General features: G+C 37.4%; 1 protein-coding gene across 2 annotated transcripts; it reads right to left on the bottom strand.

Moving 5' to 3' along the window:
- Nucleotides 1-585: 585 nt before the first annotated feature.
- LOC146708089 (voltage-dependent calcium channel gamma-5 subunit) lies at nucleotides 586-20,041 on the bottom strand. Of its 2 annotated transcripts, XM_085459825.1 has the most exons (7): nucleotides 19,827-20,041; nucleotides 9,969-10,209; nucleotides 9,216-9,257; nucleotides 6,563-6,649; nucleotides 4,152-4,292; nucleotides 3,516-3,661; nucleotides 586-3,271 (listed from the first exon to the last, which is right to left on the bottom strand). In XM_085459825.1, the coding sequence occupies exons 2-7, from the start codon at nucleotides 10,162-10,164 to the stop codon at nucleotides 3,008-3,010; spliced, it is 876 nt and encodes a 291-aa protein (XP_085315951.1). In that variant the 5' UTR covers nucleotides 10,165-10,209; nucleotides 19,827-20,041; the 3' UTR covers nucleotides 586-3,007. The 2 variants fall into 2 exon arrangements, with proteins under 2 accessions (XP_085315951.1, XP_085315952.1); XM_085459826.1 differs by lacking the exon at nucleotides 9,216-9,257.
- Between the last annotated feature and the right edge of the window lie 4,301 nt (nucleotides 20,042-24,342).

Here is a 24,342-nt window from a genome sequence, read left to right as displayed (position 1 = left end):
TTACTATACTTTGTAGTTTACCAGCAGATCATTTTCTTTAATGGCAATAAACATCCACAGCAAATGGCTTTACCTGCCTGAGAGTAACAAGGGTCAATCTCCTTGCATTAGTTTGTTGTTTTGTGTTATTGATCGAGCCACAGTCTCCTTCCCTGACTCATTTTGTGCAGTTAACTGAGTATTAGTTTAGGCAAGCTATGAAATCAAGCGCCACAGCCCCGATGCAGCTGTTCTCAGTCTTCTCAGCAGTTCTCAGTCTGCCCACAGCTGCTGAGCATCTGCAAGCCGCTTTTTGACCCACATCCAGCATTATGTCTGTTGCTACTGATACTTAGCAACAAGACTCTGATGTGATCCCAGAACAGATAAATATTATACGAGCTATTACAGATGTAAATAACAGTTTCCTCTTGAATATGATACTCATGATTGAATTTAAGGATGCCTTGCTGTTTTTAAGATTTATCGTCATTTTTAGCTGTAATAGTCATGGATTTTAGAGATTTCAGGTTCAGAGTTTTGGAATTTTGAAGGACCCTTTAGGGATATGCATGCACAATAAACTCAGACTTTAGTAGATTCATGCAGTGAGTATTTATCAAATAATAATTTTATTTGAGAGAACACACCGTCAATTGCACATCTAACATCATGAATATGACTGAATGTAAAAATACACATATTAACATTTCATGACACCATTTGGGATACTTTGCATTAATGTAAGCTTAACAATATGAAAAAGCTCACACTGTCAATGTGAAGCAGGAGGCAAAGCAGCTGTCAAATATACTGCAAGTAAGTCTACCCAACAATAAAACAACCAGTTTTTACATGAATAGATGTCTATACAAAAAAAATCTATACACATAGATGATTTTATATTTACAGTGTTTAAAATAAAGAAAATAGAATGGGTGTGTATACTGTAGTTTCAAAGAGTGAAAGTTTAACTTGGCACAGTTTGTGTTTGTTAGTTTTATGTACTTGTGCAGGTGGAACAATGTGATCCAGTGATGAAATGTTGCATGCATTAATATCACGTGGAGCTCACACCATATACTGACAATAAGTAAAATTTTATTTATATGTCAAACTAACACAAAATTATTGCAACAAGACAAAATGCAGCTATGTAATATGTTTTTTTTACACTTATACTGCATGAAATGTGTATATTCAATACACTGGTGCTTAACCTGGATACAGTGTCTTCCTTGGCACACTCAGGACTGCGGTGCATTTGTTAACATATAAGAATATTCTTTCTTTTTGAGGGAGAAATAAAAAAATATGCTTACAGAACTTGGTTGAAGTGTCTCTATAGGAGAGGTATTTCACTATATGCAGAAACGTCCCACTTAGCAGCATCTTCTTTGCACATCTTACATTCACAATAAACCCATCTGAAAATGGTATTTAATACAACCTGACTGACTCGTTCTACATCCAAGTAGAAACTTCAAACTTCAACTTCTCCCCTTTGGCATTCTCTTATAAACTAATAGTTTATAACTCTAAGTTAGCAGCAACACTCAAACACTGTTGCCTTTCTGATATTTTTGTTTCCTTCTTGTTTTATTTGTTTCAAAACTAATAAGTGCACAAATTAATTATAGGTCCTCTTTGAGTAAAAGGGTTGTTTATATACGGATAGTTATATTCGCCGGTGTGACGCAGTCCTGTATGTAATTCATGACGAGATATGAGTGCATATAAAGCATTAGTTTGTTTCCTATGTACAATAAAACACTCAGTTTCTATAGCCATTAGCGTGTTTGTATTTAGGCCTTTGAAATAATGTAGCTCATATGTGTGAACAAGCAACTTATAATGCAAACCCATCCTTTGATGTCAACATTTACATTTCTTAGATGGACCAATGCGAACAAGCTTGAAAATGAGTAATATTATGCGTAAATACAAAATAATGACATATTCCTGATAGTGCTTAAAAAGTTTACAAAACTCTCATGGCTTCACAACAACAAACGGTTCTTATTCGGTGTACAGACATGGAGAAAATCAACTAAAAGTCATATAAAAATGTCAAATACCAACTGCATTGGACCCAACAAATACATCTTTTAACTGTTTATTTATAAGATGGAACATCAGTAAAATTATCTGAGCAGTTGTGATTCACAGCTGTTTCATAACCTTAAGCCTGCACTTGAACATGAAAATGTTCAAAGCTGAATTTTAGAGCCTTCACATGAACACGTCTGAAACAACTGTGATGTGCATACAAAGATGTACATGGCAACAAAATGTGCAACGCTTTGCAGTTGAGGCTACTTTAATTAGAAACAGCTGAGCATGTGAGCATGTAATGCCTGTGCACACTAACACCGCTGTTGCACATGCACGTTTATAGAATAAATGAGAAGCAATTTTCTGAACCCTATTAGCTGATTTTCTGAACCCTGTTAACCTTTATGAATGGCAAGTGCACGCTATTTGCTCAATTATCACATGATAAGAGAATCAGAGTGAGGAAACATTTTCTCAGAACAAGAACCCGGGATGTTTGAAGCACATCCAGCTACACTATGTGATTCCTCTGATTAGCTGCTTGTTTCTACGTGAAACTACATCGATGTAAAATGTTTGCATTTGAGGAAAAACCTGCAGATTCTACAATAATTACATATACAGAGCCTACTGATCCAGTTCTTACCTAGAGTCTAAAGCTAGCAGGGTGGCAGCCAGCTTTCACACAAAAACTTGAGAAAAAGCTAATAAAAGTAAAACCAGGTAAAACTATTTCCTCTGTCACTTGTTGTACAGCCTGGAAACAAAGTGAACCTGCGACTTTCAGTTTACTGTTGCTCTCTACAAAATCAAAAACTGCTTAAAAAACTTAATGGTAGAGAGGGTAAAGATAGTTCAAACAGCTGAAGCGGAAAGATCAAGCTGGATAATATTAAATTATTCAATAATTTTATGTCAAAATTCAGGCAGCTCAAACAGACCCCATCAGTGAAACAACCGCGCCTCATCTGCCTCAGCAGGGTGAGGAGGACATTTGTTCATACTCTGGACACTTGAGAAGGGCGGGGTAGTTAGAGGAGTTCATCTGGAGTGAGGCCTCGGAGGAGATGGAGGAGGGACTGCGACCACGTCCGGCCCAAGCGTCTGGATGGAGGAACTGACCGGAGTAATCTGAGCAGTTGCTGAGACGAGGTCTGTAGAAGCCCTGATGGGGCCTGTACATTTCCTCTGCTGTGTAACGCTTCATGAACAGGTACACTGACATCACACCTGCCGTCTGGGGAGGGAATAAACAGATTAAGGCTGGGACACAGTACATCTTCAGCTGCTATAAGGACAAGATTTGCTAAATGCCTGAAGTACAAGGCAAGTGATGAGATTAAATCTATACAAACAAAACTGAGACCAGTGCTAAGTTTATGTACATAAAACCATTAGTTAGACAGAAAATGGTTAAATATTACTGTGGCTTTGAAACATTCTTGTAAAATGTGAGATACTATTTGACTTTCTGAAGTTACCTCAGTGAGCAAGAAGGAGATGGCAGCAAACGCAAATGACCATCCATACTTGTAGCTGAAGTAAGCCTCATTAGTTTTGGTCCTGTTCAACATTTCATCATTAATATTGGAGATGTACAACACCAGACCAACAACCAAAGACAGACCTGTGGAAGGCAGAGAGACGAAATGATTAAAACTTATTTTATATAGCAAAGGTACACATCACTGATAGCTGCATAAGTTTGCATAATATTTTCCAAAGACAGAGTTAATGAAAACAATCATTCTTTTATATGACAGTGATGGACATGCACAAATATATTGGGCCACAGTCTCTCTTAATCTGTGAATGCATGTGTTTTCAGTCCATTGCCACAGATGTATGAAATCAAACACCAGGGTTTGCAAAATTTGTGAAAAAATTGGAAAGTTTTGTTTACTTTCCTGCTGTGTGCAGCAGGGGTCTGGTAGCTGCAACACTGGCATACTGTAATTCATTTTACAGATTATAATGTGACAAGATGAATGACGTGCAACAGATGGTAGCACAGTTGAACCTTGTCCTCCAACCTCCCACCAAGCAAGCACACGTGCATGCACACATGGCGCCACTTTGTCCAACTAGTGCAGATACAGTAAGTATAAATCAAGTACCTGACAAGATGAAGAAGATTCCAGAAACAAAGGCCAAGATGGTGCGATGTGGTCGAATGTGGCCGATATTACTGAGTACAAAACCAATGAACATGAAGAAGAGGCTGACCAGAGGAAAGGGTGTAGAAGAGCGAATCATCTCTAAAAGGAGAGAAGGGAAGCAAAAAGAAAATAAACTGATGAGTTTGAGTGTGTTTTATGGGTCCTTATCTTAGCTAATATAAAATTTCAATATCTGTATCTATTTATTTTTCTTATTAAAATTTGCTGTAGTAGCAGCATGAAATATTCAGTCGGTCTATCTTATGCCTCACTTTCATGGATTTAGTGTTTAATTACCTTGACTAACTTTTGATTCTTTTATGTTAAGACGGAGCAGGGCCTGCTCGCTGTGAGAAAATGGCAAAAGACCTCTTAGAGTCTCTGGTACTTTTTCCCGAACCCCCATTGTGTTCTTCATTACCCCCAAAATATAGCCTTTTAGCTAAGTGGGCCAGATGTCTAAGGCCATAATCTTAATGGAATTTGGCTTTAATGTTCATTAGCTGGTAAAACTTTGGATTCAGTGGCAATCTTGCCAGTTGAAATCTACAAGAAATATTCAAAAATCTTTTCTGAATGAAAACATAAACATTTGGCTAGCGGATACATTGGACAGTGGTTTACTTTCAATGTCATCCTAAACTGTTGTTTTAAACATCCACTGTCACCAGATCTGGACCCAAATCCTTGAGGACTGTTCACAGCATCTCGATTAATTTATGGCACAAAAAATTCAGCCAGTTGAGTAAACAAGAGGAAGTCCAACCTAGTTCTAGTCCTAATTAATTAAATGGCTGGTCAGTTTATGCTCTCCTGTTGTTTCCCTTGTCTTTTGGCCATTTGTCCCTCTTCACAGCTTCCTGCTTGCTTCCTCATGTCTTTAGGTATTATTATTGTTAGCTTGTACTTTGCTGGAATTTTGTTTAACTCATCCTGTGGCTCTCATTTAGTTATTTGCTTCTTCCAGAAAATGCAATCCCTTACATTTTATTTTTCAACTTTTCTGCATTTGTGTCAGTTTTTTTCAACCCCCACATAACAGCATAAAAGAGTGTGCTAATCTTTGAGTTACTGCACCTACTCAGTATAACTATATAATTGCAGGCTCTGGAAAAACTGACTTTTATATAGCTTGGCAATGTTATTTTCCTACAATTTGCTTGCTTGACTTGGTGAGACTCCACAGATTTAAACTTAAAGTGCCAAATGCTAATGCGTATATGTATGCCCATGCATTTTCACCATGTAGGGAGTTATTTAAATAGCATCACTGAATTTTTCATTAACACTCAGTATTTGTCTTGCATGCATTTGCCTTGGGGATTATTCCACAAATTGCAATATCACTCCATCCTAAAAAAACCCCCACATACTGTATGAGATGACAGGACAGCAATGAATGAATGACTGAATTCATTTCATTAAGTGATTTTAAATCTAAACTACGAATCCTTGAGGCCAAGTCCATAACATGCAACTGTTTCAATTAGATTGATTATCATTTTAACTGACTTTTTTATTTTATTTGAATTTTATTGAATTTTATTTTTTATTTTATTTGTATTCTTTCACTTATTGTTGCATGTGTGTTGTTGCTGCCTGTGTTTGAGTAATTTCTGTAACTGTGAGACACTTGCTGCTGCCTATCTTGGCCAGGTCTCCCTTGAAAAAGAGGTTTTTAATCTCAATGGGATCTTCCTGGTTAAATAAAGGTTAATAAATAAAATAAATAAAGAGGTGTGGACTTAATTCATGTGAGTTGTACTCAGGTAAAACTTAGTTATTTTCTGTTATCCTGTTAGACTTTACAATATCAAAACAGGATTTACATATGAATTGAGTGTTTGTTAAGAATAATCTTATCATTCAATTCAATTAAATTTTATTCATATAGCGCCAAATCACAACATAAGTCGCCTCAAGGCGCTTCATAGATACAGAGAAAAACCCAACAATCATATGACCCCCTATGAGCAAGCACTTTGGCAACAGTGGGAAGGAAAAACTCCCTTTTAACAGGAAGAAACCTCCGGCAGAACCAGGCTCAGGGAGGGGCGGCCATCTGCTGCGACCGGTTGGGGTGAATCATTGTCTTGTAAAAAAAAAAAAAAAGACTTCTGACAAATGTATGTGGCTTCAGTTAACACAGTTCTTTCACACACTTCTATATAAAACATTTATGTTTTTATCATCTTGGTTCTGCATTTCTGTGCAGTAGCTTTGGTACGGTACATTTTTCTATGACTAAAACCGCTGTGCCCCTAGATGCTATTATGGTGAAGCATTTTAAACTAAATGGCATCTTTTCAGTTTAGAAAATAGACTGAAAAATGGTCAGAAATAATCATGACATGTGAACAGTTACTTACTGAGTACACTAACAGTGGACTCAGATGTCATCTGCACATTAGTAGGCATCACATACTCAATGGTAAAACACCGTCCATTCTCCTCTCCTAGAATGAAACACAGGGAAAAAAAATATTAAGTGAAATTTCAGTATATGTTTTTGTACACAAGCGATTAATTAAATCCAACCCTGAAGGTCATACAGTACACATGCAGAATACATGGATGTCTTGACATGATGAATACCTATAATGGCAAAAACGAATAAATGTCACAAATGTCATGTTTTCAAACAAGTTGTTGGAACGACGAGTTGCAAGTGGTATCTAAGGACCAAGCTCAGTTTATTTTCTCTGTGAGGCTCTTAAATTTAAATATCACTTAAAATCAGTCAACTTAGAAAGAGAATGGGGAGTTTATAGCTTCCACACAGTTTATGCTGTCAGTATTTGTTTGAGGAACACCCAACATTAGACTTTAACACCTTTCTCCTTATCGCGCTGACACATACAGTACAAAATGTGGCAGCAAAACACACCAACTGATTTTTTTCATCACTTCATTAACTCCACACACTATGAGGTGTTGGATTAGGTGATATTCTGGGGTTCAGCATATGTAATTACCTTCATACTGCTTCCACAGAATACACATATAAGGATGTGTTATGTTTTTGCATAGCTATTTAAGAAAAATATAATATATCAAACAAATCTGGGAGATTCTTGAGACTGTTCTCCAAGGATTTAGCCAGTTATTGACCCCATGTTTATAGTCTTGCTGGTTTTCACTTTAATGAAAAGTCAGTTTTTATTGTGCATTTCTAGGGTTTCTTTGTGTATGCAAATATCGGGCCCCCACTTCTTAGTGATATCACATACAGTATGTCTACATTTGCACATATGCGCAAATACAGTCTGTAATTTGTTAGTTAATTACCTAACTATATCATGACATAGTTATATTTAACAGACATTAGGATTAATATGTCTGCATATGAATATAAGACAGACAGACAGCAGGAGAAACTGATGGAGAAGAAGTTTGTAAACGCAGACTGATTGGACTAGTTCAGGTCCACATTGTGTATACATATGTAAGTCATTGCAGATCTCCCTCAAACTTGCTCATTGTATCAGCTTTTCTTTTAACATAAAGTAAAAGCTTGAGCCACTATGCAGTAAGTCCAAGGTTCCCTTTGGTCATGAAATATTTTGTACTCCAGTCAACAGCATTTCTGTACTACTACTAATCACCACTTTCTTTTTATTCCCAACAAAGGAAAATAACAACTATTACAGAACTTTCATGATGAAGACTTATGTTATTATTTCAATTTTTCTCTTATTTTTTATTATTCTCTATAATAACTGATTCTGGAATAAAATACTAACTGTAAAACGTGATATACTTCACCTGCCACAACACCGTGCAACCTCATTCACATTCACTGGTGTAACTACACACTGTGATGGTAAGCACTGGTTGTTTCTGGGTCAAATTAAGTGGGCAATAAGGCCACTCAATTGCCCCTAAAAAACACACTAAACCATTAGTTTGTTTTAACCAAAGGCCTGCTTCATGGCAGCAGAACATCTCTTACATAATCACAACTGGAATCCCAACATATTTACTAAGACTTAACCATTAACCCTGAAAAAGGACGAAGCAGCTCAATTGTCGTATAGATTAAATCAACAGTAAGTGGACTGATGTTAAAGGTTATGTTACCATTTAAGAAAAACACAAATATTCTTCCTGACCATACTGATCAAAATAATTGAAACATTCCCAGTGTAGGCTGGCTAAAGTGAAATGTTAAGCTAAACAGTACAAGTTTGTAAAGATGGAATTCAATCAATAAAATCAGGTTTGCTGAAACACCTTTTTTAGGTTTGCTGTTCTTAAAAAAGAGACTGGAAAGGCTTACAAATTAGTATTAGTAGTTTAGAAATAACTATAATTTAATGCAAAGCTAGACAAAGAAAATGGAGTGTGGCTAATCTCCCTAGATGTGGACATTCAGTTAAAAACAAGAAATACTGGTTGGTGGTGAGCAATATCTCATACTCTAGACAGAAAGAAGCTGGTGTTCTCCAGCTGTTTTAACACTCCAGCAGCTGGCAAACCAGAACAGATTAGATCTACAGAAATACTGGGAAAAACCTGCTTTACGGTTTTCCCAGGCAGCGCCCAGAACTTAACCAAGTAAAGTGAACTCTGAAACAATCTAAAGACAGCTCGTCTGACTTAGATGTCCTTCTTGTCCTGACTGATGCATAAACAGTTGATCAAAGAAAGTTAAACCAATAATAAAAAAGAAGAGTCAGTATGATTATAACTGTTGGTATGTCTCCTACGGTGGGTTAAATACATTGTGTTGATCTGTACTTGTGAGCAAAATCAGACAAAATCAATTTAATGACCAAGCAAAAGAGGAAAAAGCATGTTATTTTAATTGGTTAATATACGTCTGGCTTCTGTAGCATAACTAATAAAAGCATCTTAAAGACCTAAGCACAAATATCATTGGATGCAATACAAAACATAAAGGAGATTGTTTTTTTCTTTGGTATCTAGATATCCAGCAAAATAACAGAACATAGTACTGCAAGTACAGTAAATTGTTGTGATTACTGGAGGAATCGAGAGGGTAAGAGCAAGAATGGATACCTGGTTTACTCTGGGACAACACTTGTCTGGACGGTTGTTTCTCTAAAGAAAAGATTTAAAACGGTTAGTATTTCCAATATTTTCCAATCAAGAACTGTGGAGGAACACGTTAAGATGGTGTTTATCCATGCAATGTGCTGTGCTTCTGCAGTTGCTTTTAATGTGGAATGGTAAAGTGAAAAATGCAGGTCAAAAAGAAGGAAAAGGAAAGTCCAGTTAAGGAGCAGAGAGGAGTGTCTGCACCAACCAAAACTTCATCTGGCACCACTGAATGTAAATCAGCAATCGGTTAAATCATGAGAGAAGCAGTCTTGAATAGCTCTCTATCAACAGGAAAAGTGATTTTGAAGGATACAGCATAGGACTGGAAAACAGTTTGGAGATAGTATACAGGTAAGGTGATGGATCATAAAGCTATGCAGAGGTGAAGGCAAAGTTTCAAAGTTCATGCTCAAATATTCAAGTGCAAAGCAAAAACAAAAATACATCTTCTATACTTGCAGCAGTCTAGTGGTTAAAGAGAAGTAAAAAAAGGAAAGAAATGAGAGGGAAAAAATGCAATGCACAATATACTGCAAACGAGACAATGCAAAAAATTTTGGTGAATGTGTGCTTCAAACTTAGCTGTGTATAATAAAAATAGTTCTGAAAGATGGCATCACGATTTTATTTCCACTTTGTTACTGCTTTTGAGACTAACAGGAAATCTACTCTACTGTGTTCAAACTGTATTCTGACTTCAAACTAACTCACCAGCCAAAAAGCAAACCCTCCACAGACCAGAGTGGAGCGACATGCGCATCTCGGTGCTCTGGTTGAGAGGAAGGATGACGCCCTCTTCCAGGTAGAGCCAGTAGTCGGTGCTCACGGCGATCCCCAACAGGCCGAGGCCGCAGACGGCGAACACGCTGCTCAGCAACGTTAGCGCCTTCCTGCCACATAGGCTCATACCACAGCCTCAAGAGCAGGGGGGCACCGGTGGCGGAAAATGGAGCTATGAAAGGGAGAGAGAGATAAACATTTTTACTTTTATTTTTTTCCTTTTTTTTTTGTAAAATCCACTTTTTTCGGTGCTCAGAGGTGGTGGTTGGGCCTTTGGGTGTTGTCATGTGTGACGTTCTGCAATATTTAATTTCACTCGAACTGAGGCTTACGACTGAAAATGGAGATCAGGTAGAAACAGAAAGTAACAAACGCACCTGCAGATAGGACAGTATTATCTCTGCTGAATTTTAAATCTGGGAATGAGTCTCTTTCTTTCAAATCTCCCATTAATCTTTAAATAACCAAACTGTGCAGGACGAAAGATTTAGTAGAGCATGTTTGAGGAAAGTTTTTCACTTGACTACCCTTGACTGCTTCCAGGCAGAAAGAACACTCCTGCAATGTACCTAACAGCACTGATTGCACACAAAGGAGAATTACAAAACTGAGTTTGTTTTGATTTGTTTCTGCTTTAATAATCATGTCTATGATTATTAAAGCAGTTATGTAGTACATACATAACTGTCTGTTATGTAAGTACTACAGCTGGCATACAGTATGTCACGGCATATGAATGTGAGTGCTTGCCAAACAAAACGATGGCTCTGTTCTTAGCTGAAGCCCACTTTTGCCGGAAGCTAAAGCGCTGGGAGGCTGAGATACATGTTGAAAGGAATTGATTTCACATAATGAGATCTCAGCATGCTGCTACTTTGAGCACCCACTGTGAGCTTGAGAAGATGGAGAGAGAATTTGTGAAAGGATTTTGAACTTTTCAGAAAATTCGTCGCATTTGGAAATCGCTTTCCTCCAACAATTCCTTATATGAAGACTTAATACAAAGCCCAAGTTAGAAGAAAAGAGTGAGATCTCCATGCAACCGTCAGCATGTAGTGAGGAACAAGTTTGCATAGTGAGGAAAAGTCCATGTAATACAGTAGAGAGAAAGACGATCATCTCCCTTTAAGCAAGCTTTTGGTAACAATGTGAAGGAAAAACTCCCTTTTAACAGAAGTTAACCACTGAAGTATCAGTCATCTGAGGGTGGGCATCTCAACCAGTTAAAGCACACAGTGAGAGAAAAAACAAAGTCTGATGGGGATAGTAACTTTAGATCAAAACCACACAGTTCATATAGTGATGCCAGTTGTAAGCAATTGAAATGCACATACTGTAAGTAATCAGAATTCACCAAGCACAGGAGCAGCATTAATGGAAAAGGACTATTACTAAACCTAAGCTATTCTTGGCTCTGTTGCAATCAGCAGCTATTCATTTACAATGACCATAAAGGCTGTATATTCAGGCAATTGCTACTGAGCTGTAAGTAGATGGATGCATTCCACTCAGTAACCCTTTTTGTGTACTTCACTTACCCAGAAGGGCTGTTTTAGCTGTACAGTACAAAACCCACACACTGGAGTAGTGACTGTGCTTAAATATACAGTCTTGAACAACCCTTCATTTTTTTAAATATTTTTTAATCAACAGTTCTCCAGGCTTTCTGATGATCTTTCAGACATTCTCTTGGGACATTGGCTGCCGGGGGGCACTGCACACCACCCAGAATTTCCAGTAAATTAATCAGTCAATCAGTTAAAACAGATTATTATGAATTTCAAAATCTTATTTGGTTTTCATATGTACATGTTATCAGAGATGTCAACTCTAATAGCAGGGAATTAACTAGGCAAATGATTTTTTCTTTCTTTCTTTTTTGCCATTTTTTTTTCAAGTAACCTATATTTGACAACAGCATAAATAAATTGGGAAATTCTGTTTTTGGTGTGCCACCCCATTATTTTTAGTGGCCCCCATATTGCCCCTATGAAAAAATTCTGGAGCAACCCCTGCCCCCTCTGTCCATCAGTAAATAAGGGTGTGACAATCATGGTGACACTGTAGAATCAAATAACTAAGACCCCAGTCACACAGGCCAAGAGAATAGTTCATGACCATCTGGCACCCAGTTTCAATGTGACAGGATGCCAGAGGTTGATGGTAGTTGTTGGAAAATGATTGTTAAAGTCCCAGTCATGCTGGCCCAAGTCAGTGACCCCCTGAAAACCACTTATCATTAGAGAAAAATGTGTATTCCACAACTGGTTGGCAAAAGACTCATTGCTTTGGTCAGTAGCATATTGTTACAGTCATGGTTTGAATGGAAATGATGGACTTGTCTGCAACAACTGTCCAGCTACACTCCAAGATGTAATAAGAAAACTAGTTTGCATTGCACTTTTTCCAAGCTTTACTACTGTTTGGCTAATAATTAGTGAGCATTTCAAGACAAACATGGTGTGCACATGGTGTGGATATAGATATTTATTCGTAGAAATTTGTGCTTGTATCAGATCCAATGTGGCTGTTAACTTTTCAGCATGGTGTGCATGGCATCAAATTGTAATAGTGTTTGGTAGAAAAAGTCTCTATTAATAAACAGCTGAAGCTGTTTCAAACAAAATAGTTCAGCTAATATCTGACTAAATACAATTGCATTGATGTCCAAAATGTTTCTTGCCTTTCTGTGTGTGCACCAAGTTCCCATCTCTCTGGTCACTCAACCTGCACACCTGATAATCAGCCAGTCATCAAATTCCAGCAGTATTTAAGGTTCTGGTCTTTAAATCAATTGTTGCAAGACCTTTAGTCACCTCCACGTGGTGCTAACACTACAAGTTGGATCTATTTTTGTGTGTGTGTGTGTGTGTGTGTGTGTGTGTGTGTGTGTGTGTGTGTGTGTGTGTGTGTGTGTTTGCGCATGTGGTAATCTTTATCTCCTGTCCCTCAGGATCAGTTTCTCCAATTTCCACTGTGCCAATTGCCTTGCCCTGTTCACCACCTTCACTCTGCCTTCGTAAAGTATACCTGTCTCACTTCTAGCTCTGTCCATTAAACTTCCATCAGCCAGCCATTTCCCTCACCAGCCACAGCTCTGGGGCCTTTTTACTGGAAAAAAGAAGTATAAAATCACAAGCTGTTTTCAATAAAAATCAGTGTCTCGGACTAGAAATAACCATGGTTGACTTTGTGTTACCTGACAAAGTAAAAACAATGAAAACCAATGAGCAGTGCTGATTTTCATGTTTGGTCTAGTCCACCAAATACTCAATAATGTTTCATCTGACTTAATTAACCTCAACAAAGCCTTCATTTGTGCATTTGTGAAAGGCGAAATCACAAGTCATTTGTTGTCAGTTTACATTAAGTGACATCACAAATGCATAAATTACAAATTGGGATTTTTAGAAGCTGCTTAAGCAAGCATTTTAGCACGCCATAGGGACTGAACACAAGACAAGTTTTAAGTATTAATCTAACAATGTTTTTTACAGATGAGTTCATAAATTAATACCACTGCTCTCCAAACAGTTTTAACCATTTCTCCCTACGCTAGGCAGGAAGTGAAAATTGCATTGTATAAAAATATAATATGATCCTGTCTCTATTGTCACAGTTTATGGTTATTATGAGGAAACTGTTGCACTGGCAAATGGAGGAACTTCTGCATCACTGTCCCTGTAGTGTCTGGCTGAATTATGCTTCAAGTGTTAAAAATGTTTGTAGAGTTTGCAAAATGTGTTACGTTTTACTCCGTAAGAGTATTTTATAAAATTATTTGCAAACATATACCAGTTAATAGAATGTGCAACCAATAATAATAATTCCCTCATTCAGGGGTCCCATACTAACAGACCTGGTATTATTTTTCATGTTTTGTTCTTTTCTTTTACATTATTCCTTAAAAAAAAAAAACTAAATAACAAGTATTCTAGTTTCAGATGTCATCTTTAGACTTAAGCACTCAGTTTCATCTATCATCTATAATCTGTTAAAATAAACTACATGTAGGTTTGTCCTAGCTTGTGTTTCTTACTATTATGAAAAGCAGGAACCAGGAGTAGAAAAGACAGCACCAAAAAAAAAAAGGTTCTTAGTCCATCATAATCAGTGAGATCCAACACACTTGTCAACACACACACAATTACCATAACCAGTCATTCATTAATACTAATAATTCTGTTCATTGTTCTGTTCTTGAAAGGACAGTAATTGTGACTGATCTTAGATGAGAAAAATGTGTTTTCATTTTGAAAGCTTTCTCTTTAAATGTTCAAAGCTACGGGCACCAAAGCTTTGGCTCTTGTTGTGGGATCAAAGGAGTACACAAAACACCCTTCTCCTGCATACTTATCAGAGCTGCCTTTGGAGGAAAATGTCTGAACCTGTGACTAGAAACCATCCATCAATAAATGCGAGGTTTGTATTTGTTGCCGTCTTCTCAAAAGCTGCGTGCTCGTGCAAAAACGTAGAAATGGCACTAAAAAAATAAGCAAGTTAAAATGTCAGTAATGAGTTTTATTGGGGATGTTTATGTAGTTAATGGAAGTCAGAATGCTCAAAATGCAAAAACATTTGCTAATTAATTTGAATGAAAGTAAATAATGTTCACATTTTCTGCCACTAATGTGATACAAGGCCACTAGGGGCCCAGAGGTGAAGTAAAGGAAATGTACACAACTGCTAGAGTAAAGGGCACATCATCACCAAAAGTAGGGCAATTCCTTTTCTGCCTACTTCCTTAATATGCACCGACCCTCCTGTCAACCCTAATCTAAATGGCTCACTGCCAGAAATACAGCATTTTCCCTAAACTGAAAATCCAGAGGTTTTTCATCAAACGATGGCAAAGCAAGAAAACACATTTTGATCTATATTTTTTTGGTAATAAAAAATATATTGTAACTTGAACACAAATTGTAGTAAGTTATCCAAATGAAATTATTATTTATATCAACATATCTCTGTATAATTATGATATGTCAGTAGTCCTTTCGTGGTTCATGAAATAGCATTGCTATAAAAAATTCATGATTTTTGACTGATACCTTTGATTGTCAACTAAAATATGCAGTCACAAATTAAAATGGTCACAATGTTACCATGAAGAATAGATGATGTCCATCACAGCTGAGTTTGAAGTTGTATTTGGAATTCAATTCAAAATGCCACAAAATGGTTGTGAAATCTATGAAATCTTGCAATGAACACCCTCATTTGAATTTGTGTATTTGTTCTTCTGCGTCAAGGGTTCGTCAGTGTCGTAGCGCGGATCTCTTTTGGCATGCTTATTGACCCAGTTACTGTGGCTGTAAGAGCGTGGCTGAGTGCATGTCCCTCTGTTGCTTCTGATGTGGACAGGCAACTAACACTGTGTGAGTTAGTTCCTGTTGGCTGATGTTGCCAGGGCTGGCTGGGGGAGCCTAAGGACAATAGCAGTCCAAAGCAACAGAGAGGAGATATGCCATGTCATCAAGCCACAGTCACAGCTGGGTGAAGCTGGCAGCCCCATCACTGTGTGGCTGGGAACTGCTTATATATTTTCAGCAGGCATACTAAAGGGGAAACACATGTCAACAGTATATATCCACAAGCTCAGCCACGCATCAGATCTACAAATATCCATGAAGTGGGTCATACGGTATATCTCACAAATTATACTTGTGAATGAACACATCATTGCAGAGCCAGTTGTCTACAGCCAGTTTCTGTTAGCCTCACTTCACACATAATAAATCTTACAGAGGGAACGTGTCATAAAGGGGTTTCAAGCAGTGCTATTTTTCTATGTTTCCTCAATCCGTGATAGAGTTAAGAAATACAAATACAATAGAATAACACAAACCCAAATAAATGACACAATTATTTTACCTTTACTATCTCGATTAAAATGATTCATTTAGATAAGTCACTGAGTTTAGTTTCCTTATTTTAAAGACTACTTCAAATCAGCATATAGTCTTGGCTTTTAAGCAAGGTACCATAAACAACAGTTAAGGTTGTAACAATTTCTTTACATGCTCTTGTGTATAAGCGAGCATTTTCGATCCACACCAGCCTCAAGCACATAGCTAACAAGCAGGAATAATTTCTCGGTGGTCTAATTTTGGACATGCCTCCACTCTTGCTTGAAGGCATGCCTACTTAAAATCACAAAATTCATACTATAGTCCAAGCCCAATCTCTGCTGTAGGCCAGACAGCTTACAATGCCTCATCTGGCACGAAGCAGAGAAAGGTGGTGATGGTGGTGCAAGTTCAAGTTGTCAAGACAGAGGATAGTTTTAGTATTTTTAAAATAAAAAAGTTTGGTGAAAAAATTTGCCAATTTGTGTTACTATATTGCTACGGCAGTTTAACCAGCTGACCTAATGTGTCTCCCTCCCACTCTCGGGACTCTAAAGCACTCTGTATCAAAATGCAGTCCATCTCTCTTCTGTAATGTCAGATCATCTTAATTTGACAGGGCAGCTCTGGATACAGAGCTGGATATAGCTCAAGCGTTTAATTCTGTTCCAAATGTGCTTCCCTTATGATTTTTAGCAAAGCATTTTGGCTTTGAACTATCAGCCCTTGAGGATGCCATCATATAATATCATGATTTCTTGCCTCTCCACTTGATCTCTATATCTTCTAAGAATAATAAATAAACAGAATATAAAATAGTAGCAAAAGGCTGAACAAAGGCTATAGCTTATACCCTTAAATATATAAGACCATTTAAATACCCCATTTCCTTTGCCATGACTTTGTGTAAAGCCGGGACAATTATCTGAACTGCTTTTTTTCTCTTAGACATATTCATAAAAAAGAGCACAGACAGGTTCACTTTATTTAATAAAACGAGTGAATGGCACTTTTGTGATCTCTAAAAGGGTAGACACTTCATTGACTCTGGCACAAAATAAAATAGTGACCCACAGCAATAGCACTAACATCATTTCCTCATGTTTGTTGTAAGAACAAGTCTCCCATTTATTTATAAGTGCCTGACTTGGCCTTGTCGCCAGGCAACGCTATACAGAGAGGCCCACAAATTAGTTAAGCATGAATGAGCTGATGAGTGAGTCCCAAAACAAGGCTTCCTATTTGGCTGTGCACTTTTACATGCTGGGGAGGGGATAGAAAGGAAACAGGAGAAAGACACGGGGAGGCAAATACATTTTAAAGGTTTACAGAAGGAAACATTAAAAAGACATACTACATGTAGCCACATAGGCACAGAATGATCTCAAAATGTAACTGGAGATAAAATATATCTAGAACAGGCATCCTAAAGTACATCCTGTCTACACTCTACAATACATTTACTTTAATTTTCCACAGACCCAGAAAGAAATGCTTAAAACTCCGGTAAAACTTTAACAGCAACTTTGAGAGTCTTACTCAGAATAGGTGTTTAAAAAACTGGGCACATGGCAGCTGTGATCAGCAGAGAGCACTGTGTTTACATTTTGGGGATATTCCCATCGGGGTGCTTTTTAGAGGGTGGCCGATCGCTGACCCAAGTGATTTGCTACCAGGACAGTAACTGATGCAATGGGGAACACTTATTTAATGCACTTTGTTTAATTGCTCGTGCTTTGTGCCCACACTGGGAATAGAGAATTAATTTAATAAATCCTGCAATTCTGACAAAAGACATATTGTACGTGGGTTTCTTTTATGAATAGATATGCTCATTAAATCATGGATTAAACCTACACCGATCTATTTACTAATGATATGTTATTTATATTTTTTGTCAGTGTTAGGTGATTGCAATGTTTTCTGCCACAGAGATAACAGGGGAACATGGAAATTGTTCACATTTATCAAAAAGGAGCTACATTTTGCTTTTGTCATGAGTGACAACTGTGAGCATTGGTTATGTGTAAACAACAAAGAAATAAGGATGGGGAAAAGAAAAGAATTGATTATTTTAATGGCAAGACACAGGGACAGGGCTGTATAACCCTGTGTAGCACAGTCTCTGATCCTATCATGTTTGAAACGTGGCCCATAATAATGTTTTTACAAGGCTGCCATGATAAACATAAAAACTGCCAGCCAGAGTTTAAACATGTATTTAATTTATGGCATTTATGACATGGGCACAGAAAGAAAACAGTGCCTGCAGAAGTTTAATGATGAGATCAGTAAAAATCAGTGCTTAACAAAAACCCCAAGATTTAGGTCGACTGACTTTCAATTAAATACCAAACCTCTAGATACATCTTTGAGCTTCTTTAAGAGCTATGTGGCTAAAGAGGCTTTTACAGCGGAGAAAAATTAAAAGCTCTACAAAATGTGAGGGGCTAATTCTGCAAATCTAATAGACCCAATTGAAAGTGCATGAAGTCACATTTTCTGTCTTTGAGTCACAGCCTGAACCGTTATGTCCAGATAATAATAGACTGTAAACTACCTACATGTACCTCAATGCAACAAGTACTTTCTCACCTGGCAAATGCACAAGTATCCACAACGCAGCCTGTATGCGTCTGAAACTGTTGAGAAATAATCCCCATACTGAATGAGTGTTTTAACAATGTTTGTTTGGTTGACACACTGACCCAATGACACAAGCTGCCTATTTAAATCTTAAATTATACAAATGCCAAGGATTAGTTTAGTATTACTTTACTATAGAATAATCATGATTTGTATTAGGTCAGATTATAATGTACACATGTATCAGATCTTACAGAATCATTTTCCATCACAACACCACAAAACTATCTACTATTTTAAACCTCATAACTATAACACATAATCATTCTGAATGGCCACCATCATATTAATGGAAGCAACAAATCAAGTAATTATTAGATGTCAGATGACATAAAGCAAATATATTAGCCTTATATTCAATCTCGATCGGAGTTTTCAACAAATCATTATGTCATTTAGCCAGAGAGACTGTTGTTTGTAGTGCAATCAGCCAGCTGTTTGTTAGGCTACTGATACCAGTTAATCTTTGGCTCCGGCTTAAACCGCTGTCCGCGGTACTGAACCACTCACACACGTTCTCGTATTGAATCAGTGATAAACTTAACCAAACCTGATGCTAAACAAGAATACCTCAACTGTCCTTTTAATACACGCCCTAGGCTCTGGAATGCGCACAGTAAATACTGCATGTGTCTTGTTTTCCGTTTTAGAGCCGTGGGTTTCGCCTAAAAGTCTCAACGACTCTATTTTTTAATTCGTTTCCATCCCTCTAATCCTAAAAAATCTAAGAGCGATATTCTTTGTCACACATGTGATACTTTAGTTTTCCTGCAAGTTACAGCACTTCACGTGTCGATTAGCGGCATTGTGACACAATTGAAAGGGTGTAATAACCGAACAGACTTTGAGTCGGCATAAGGGAGGTATCGGCTTCTCTTCGACTGCCACTTAAGGCGTACATTTATCTTCTAAGTTTTTGTTTTAATCAACGTGCAACAAATCCTTTTGAATATCGCTAACATGTGTCAGAGAAAAGCAACTCCAGTCTTCACATGCAGATGTGAGTAAAGGATAGTCACATACAAAGCTTAGTAAAGGCTTCAACAGTAATTATGGAGACAAAGAGAAAACATGTGTTTTACATGTTAATATTTCAAACAAGTCTCAGTCTGATTGGAGCTAAGCAAAAACATTAGTAGCATGGGGGAGAAAACAACAACAGGAAAAGTAGCTACTCCGTGTTTTTGTTGTTGTTGTTGTTTTTTGTTTTTTTGCTTTCTCCTCCTCGAAATATTCTCTGTAACGACTTGCTTACAGTGGACACTCAAGGAAAAGTTGGCTAAAAATAATTTACCTTCGCGAAGAAGACTCGTCGATGAAACGCCTTTCTCCTGGTGTTCTGTTATCTTCTCTCTTGTCTTCCTGTTCAGTCGCTCCGCGTTATCTCGGCTTTGGCTGGAAATAAGCCCGTTAACTGAACCTGACCCGCAGCTGCGTCGCTCGCGCACCACTACTATCCAAAACAGCAATACCTTCTGCCCGCGTGGAGTGAGGCACGTGGCACCCCAACTCCTCACTCCACCTCTCTTCAGGTGAACGGGAGGGAGGGAGGTGAAGTGACGTGATATGGATCAGTGAATTTGTAGTTCAAACCACATGCAGCGATAAGATTTCAGCAGATATTGTTTTGATATGAAGCAGCAGCACAAAAATCAAGCTCTGCTATAGGATTTACCACAATGTTATGCATAAAATTAAATTTAAAAAATGACCTGTTTTGCAAGGATCTTTGTGACTCTGTGGTCTACCTTATAATCAATCTAACCCCCTTTGACCGCTGAAACTATCTCTATAAGCCTGTTAAGTTATATTTGTTGCAAATTCTGCTGCCGCCTTGGCCATTTCTTGAAAAAGACTTTTTTTTTAATCTGGATAAGCCCCAAACAGCTTGTACCTCGTGTGAAGAATGCTCTCTCTGGATCACCCAACAAGTCACTTACAACAATGATAAGGGTTCAGTTCAAATTAGTTCAATTCAATTCAATTTTATTTATACAGCGCCAAATCACAAAAACAGTCGCCTCAAGGCGCTTTATACTGCAAGGTAGACCTTACAATAATACATACAGAGAAAAACCCAACAATCATATAACCCCCTATGAGCGGCAGAACCAGGCTCAGGGAAGGGCAGCCATCTGCAGCGACCGGCTGGGAGAGACAAGGAAGACAGGATAAAAGACAAGCTGTGGAAGAGAGCCAGAGATCAAGGGTGCAATACTCTGTATTTAATTATTAAATTATGAGTTATTATTCATCTCTGACCCTCATCCACAGCACCTCTTTTGTCCTCCTGTCAACCCAAACCAGTGCTGGCAGATGAATCTGGTCCCACTGGAGGTTTTTTCCTGTTAAACGGGAGTTTTTCCTTCCCACTCTCGCCAAAATGCTTGCTCATAGGGGGTCGTTTGATTGTTGGGACTTCTCTGTAGGGTCTTTACAATACAATATTAACTTACCAACTTTGTTATATTTTTGCACAATATAAAAAAACTCTTCCAAAGGATATTACCAGAATTTATATTTTGGTGTATATGTTTGCTTGATTTTGATGAAGAATACTAAAACATCTGTACAACATCATCCATATGGGTAACTGAGTTTATATCCAATGCTTGTAATGGCCATCATGTTCATCAAACCACCAGGCAAAGTTCAAAATTATATTCCTTCAGCATAGCTTGCTACCAGCTTTTAATAGCTGTACTCAGAACTAAATGACTAGATGAGTGAGAGTGAGTGGGAACATTTGTGTGTCCTCGTTGTTTTCCCATATCTGACCTTCACTTTTCCATTAAGACGCAAACATTTTTTAAAATTGTGCATGTTGTGTCTTAAAAAAGAGCCTTCAACAGGCTTTAATTCTTTTTCATTTCCATTCATCCATGTAATCTCTGTTTCTACTTGCACTTGAAACAGATGCACTGTATAGTCTGTGCACGTGTTTCCACATGAGATTAGGAGCTTTGTGTGATTGCTTAAATCGATGAAAAAAGAATTCAAAAAGTAGGAAACTTATTCAATGTACTCATGAAGCTTATTCAGTAATAATTTTTAATGTGATAGTGTGGCGAAGCACTAATCTGTTGGGTTCTTTTAAGAATGAATTTAGCACTTCTATACATGGATATTCATAGAGTCATATACAAGCATGCTAATCACTTCCAGATGACTAACAATCACAACTGATCACAGGAGTGAACAATGAGCTGTCATCAGCTGTGCTCTGACTCGGCTTTGTACATAACCACTCTCTGGCTCTACTGGAAGCCAGACAGGCCCCTTCTCTTTCTATTTTCCATTTCTTCTTGTTTAATAAGGCCATCTCACTTGTCTCATCATTACAGTGCATAATTTTTTTTTTCTGCTTTCAAACAGAATCTAAATTCAGAAATGCTCAGCATCGTCCTTTTTCATTCATTCTTCATTTTTTATGTATGTAAAGCAAACATAAATCAGTCAGCTTCAGTAATGCACTCTTTCTTAGTCATTAATCACAAAGATACAAATGTGTATCAGGCAGTAATAGTAATGTATCTGCTCTACTTAAGGCTAGAGCAATTCTCATAAAAACTATGACAGTATATCATTTACAGTAGCTCTAGAACTTTCACAACAGCTTAAGTTATTCTGATGATTATTCTGTGTGTGTGTGTGTGTGTGTGTGTGTGTGTGTGTGTGTGTGTGTGTGTGTGTGTGTGTGTGTGTAAAATAGAGAATGAGAGAAACCAATAGACTGAAACATAACAAAAGTTCACACACCAGCTGGGTCCAACACTAAACATACTGCAGGACTTTTTCTAATCAGATGGCAGCTAAGCATCGTCTCAAAACCCTGTATACCCAAACAATATCGTCCTTTTCTCTATTACAACCCAGAACAGAATAAATAAATACAATTTTGATTCATTTAATAGACTTTAAGTCATATTAAAGAAAAGGAAATAATTCCCTTTCAGACTCACATTGTCATATTTAGGTCAAATTTGCAGTGTGACGGGCTCAACAATGAGATTCAAGAGCTATAGAGCAAGGATTGAAAACTGAATAAAACCAGGCTCAGTTTGTTGTAAAATCCTGGCAAGCCTCTTCTTATTACTCTAAGCCACCACTTAGGACATTGGCTGCCTGCCAGCAACGAGCTATAGTAATTATGGGCTCTCATTTAAGAAAATTTCAGTAAGATGGATGAAAGCTATCAAGTGGGTTGAGAATAATATGAGCTCAAGTTTTGCGACTAACAAGATAACAGATTCTCCTCTGTCTTGGTCAAGGTTGAAAGAAATTAGTGGAAAACTGTTTGGGGATCAATACTATAATGGAGGCAGCAGTAAGAAATGCTTGCAACCTGTTTTCACTTGTCTTTGTTTCTTTCTAAGACTAATAAGATTAGCTCACAATGACCACTGAGATGGTACTGTCTTTTGTTTTGCTGCCTTCTTTAAATTGGCACAAGGTACATGTCAAATGTTACATTTTGTTTAGACTACACTAAAGAGGCATGTCAAGCTTATACTGTCATGTCAAAGAGAAAATATGCTAGTGTGTGAGAAACAACAAATATGACATCACAATCTATAACAGTAAGCACTATGGATGCTGGTGTGTTTCATGAAAACAAAAATCTGATATTCTGACAGGTATTTGATTAGGTGGCAATCATGCTATGCTTCTGAAATGTCAGCGTAGTGCTCAAACATGCTAATGGGCTCTACATTAATCCCTTTCTGGTAGAAAAGTAAAGCCCCAGGTGCACCAAAAACCTAATCTGCACCACATCTAAAGATCGTGCGGTGTCCCTCAGCTGTGGCACGTCTGTAATGCTCTTCAGTCTAAGTCAACACTGATTACTCGTGACAGCAGTGACTACCACACTATGTCTTCCATCAATAACAACCCTCTTCCTTCATCCGGACTTCAGCTCAATAAATTCACATGTCCTCCATCTGTGCAGAATAAAATCATCCTAATACATTTCAAGCTAAATGGATGAATGCAGGTAAAAATTCAGAAATATGTATTGCAGCACATTAGATGTTGGACTGATTATATATATGTATATATATATATGTGTATATATATATATATATATATATATATATATATATATATATATATATATATATATATGTGTGTATATATATATATATATATATATATATATATATATATATATATATATATATATATATATATATAATCAGTCCAACATCTAATGCTAAGATACTGCGCAGGACCCTCAAGCTCCCAGGCCTCTGGTAGAGGACCCGAGCTTGAAGGATAAACCGCCCGCAGGGGCGTGCTGGGTGTTTATATATATGTATATGTGTGTATATATATATATATGTATATGTGTGTGTGTATTTATGTGTATGTATGTATGTATGTATATATATATATATATGTAAATAAATAAATGTATTTAATATATATTTAATATATATAAATATATATATATTTGCCAACTTAACGGCCAAATAAAGCACATAGAATTAATTAAATTAATCACAGCTTTTCATTGCAGAAGTTGACACACACAAACTCACACACACACACACACAAAGAAGATGGAAATATAAAAATAAAATTAAGCCACAGACTCACTAACAACACTCAGTTCAAACTTTGTCTAAATTGGTCAGTATCAATTTTGTGCGTGCATGCGTGTGTGTGTGTGTGTGTGTGTGTGTGTGTGTGTGTGTGTGTGTGTGAGAGAGAGACACATCATGTGACACCAATGACACATTGCTCAAAATAGACCAACATGCTTGTGTTCCATCTGAGGAGAAACATAAACTAAACCCCAACAATAC

The sequence above is a fragment of the Copadichromis virginalis genome, linkage group LG6 (genome assembly GCF_057382275.1).
Source record: "Copadichromis virginalis isolate Kocher_CV1m ecotype Utaka linkage group LG6, C_Virginalis_male_GT1.1, whole genome shotgun sequence".
Lineage (NCBI taxonomy): Eukaryota > Metazoa > Chordata > Actinopteri > Cichliformes > Cichlidae > Copadichromis > Copadichromis virginalis.
The sequence above is the reverse complement of the archived record's forward strand: the minus strand, read 5'-3'. Positions and strand labels throughout refer to the sequence as shown.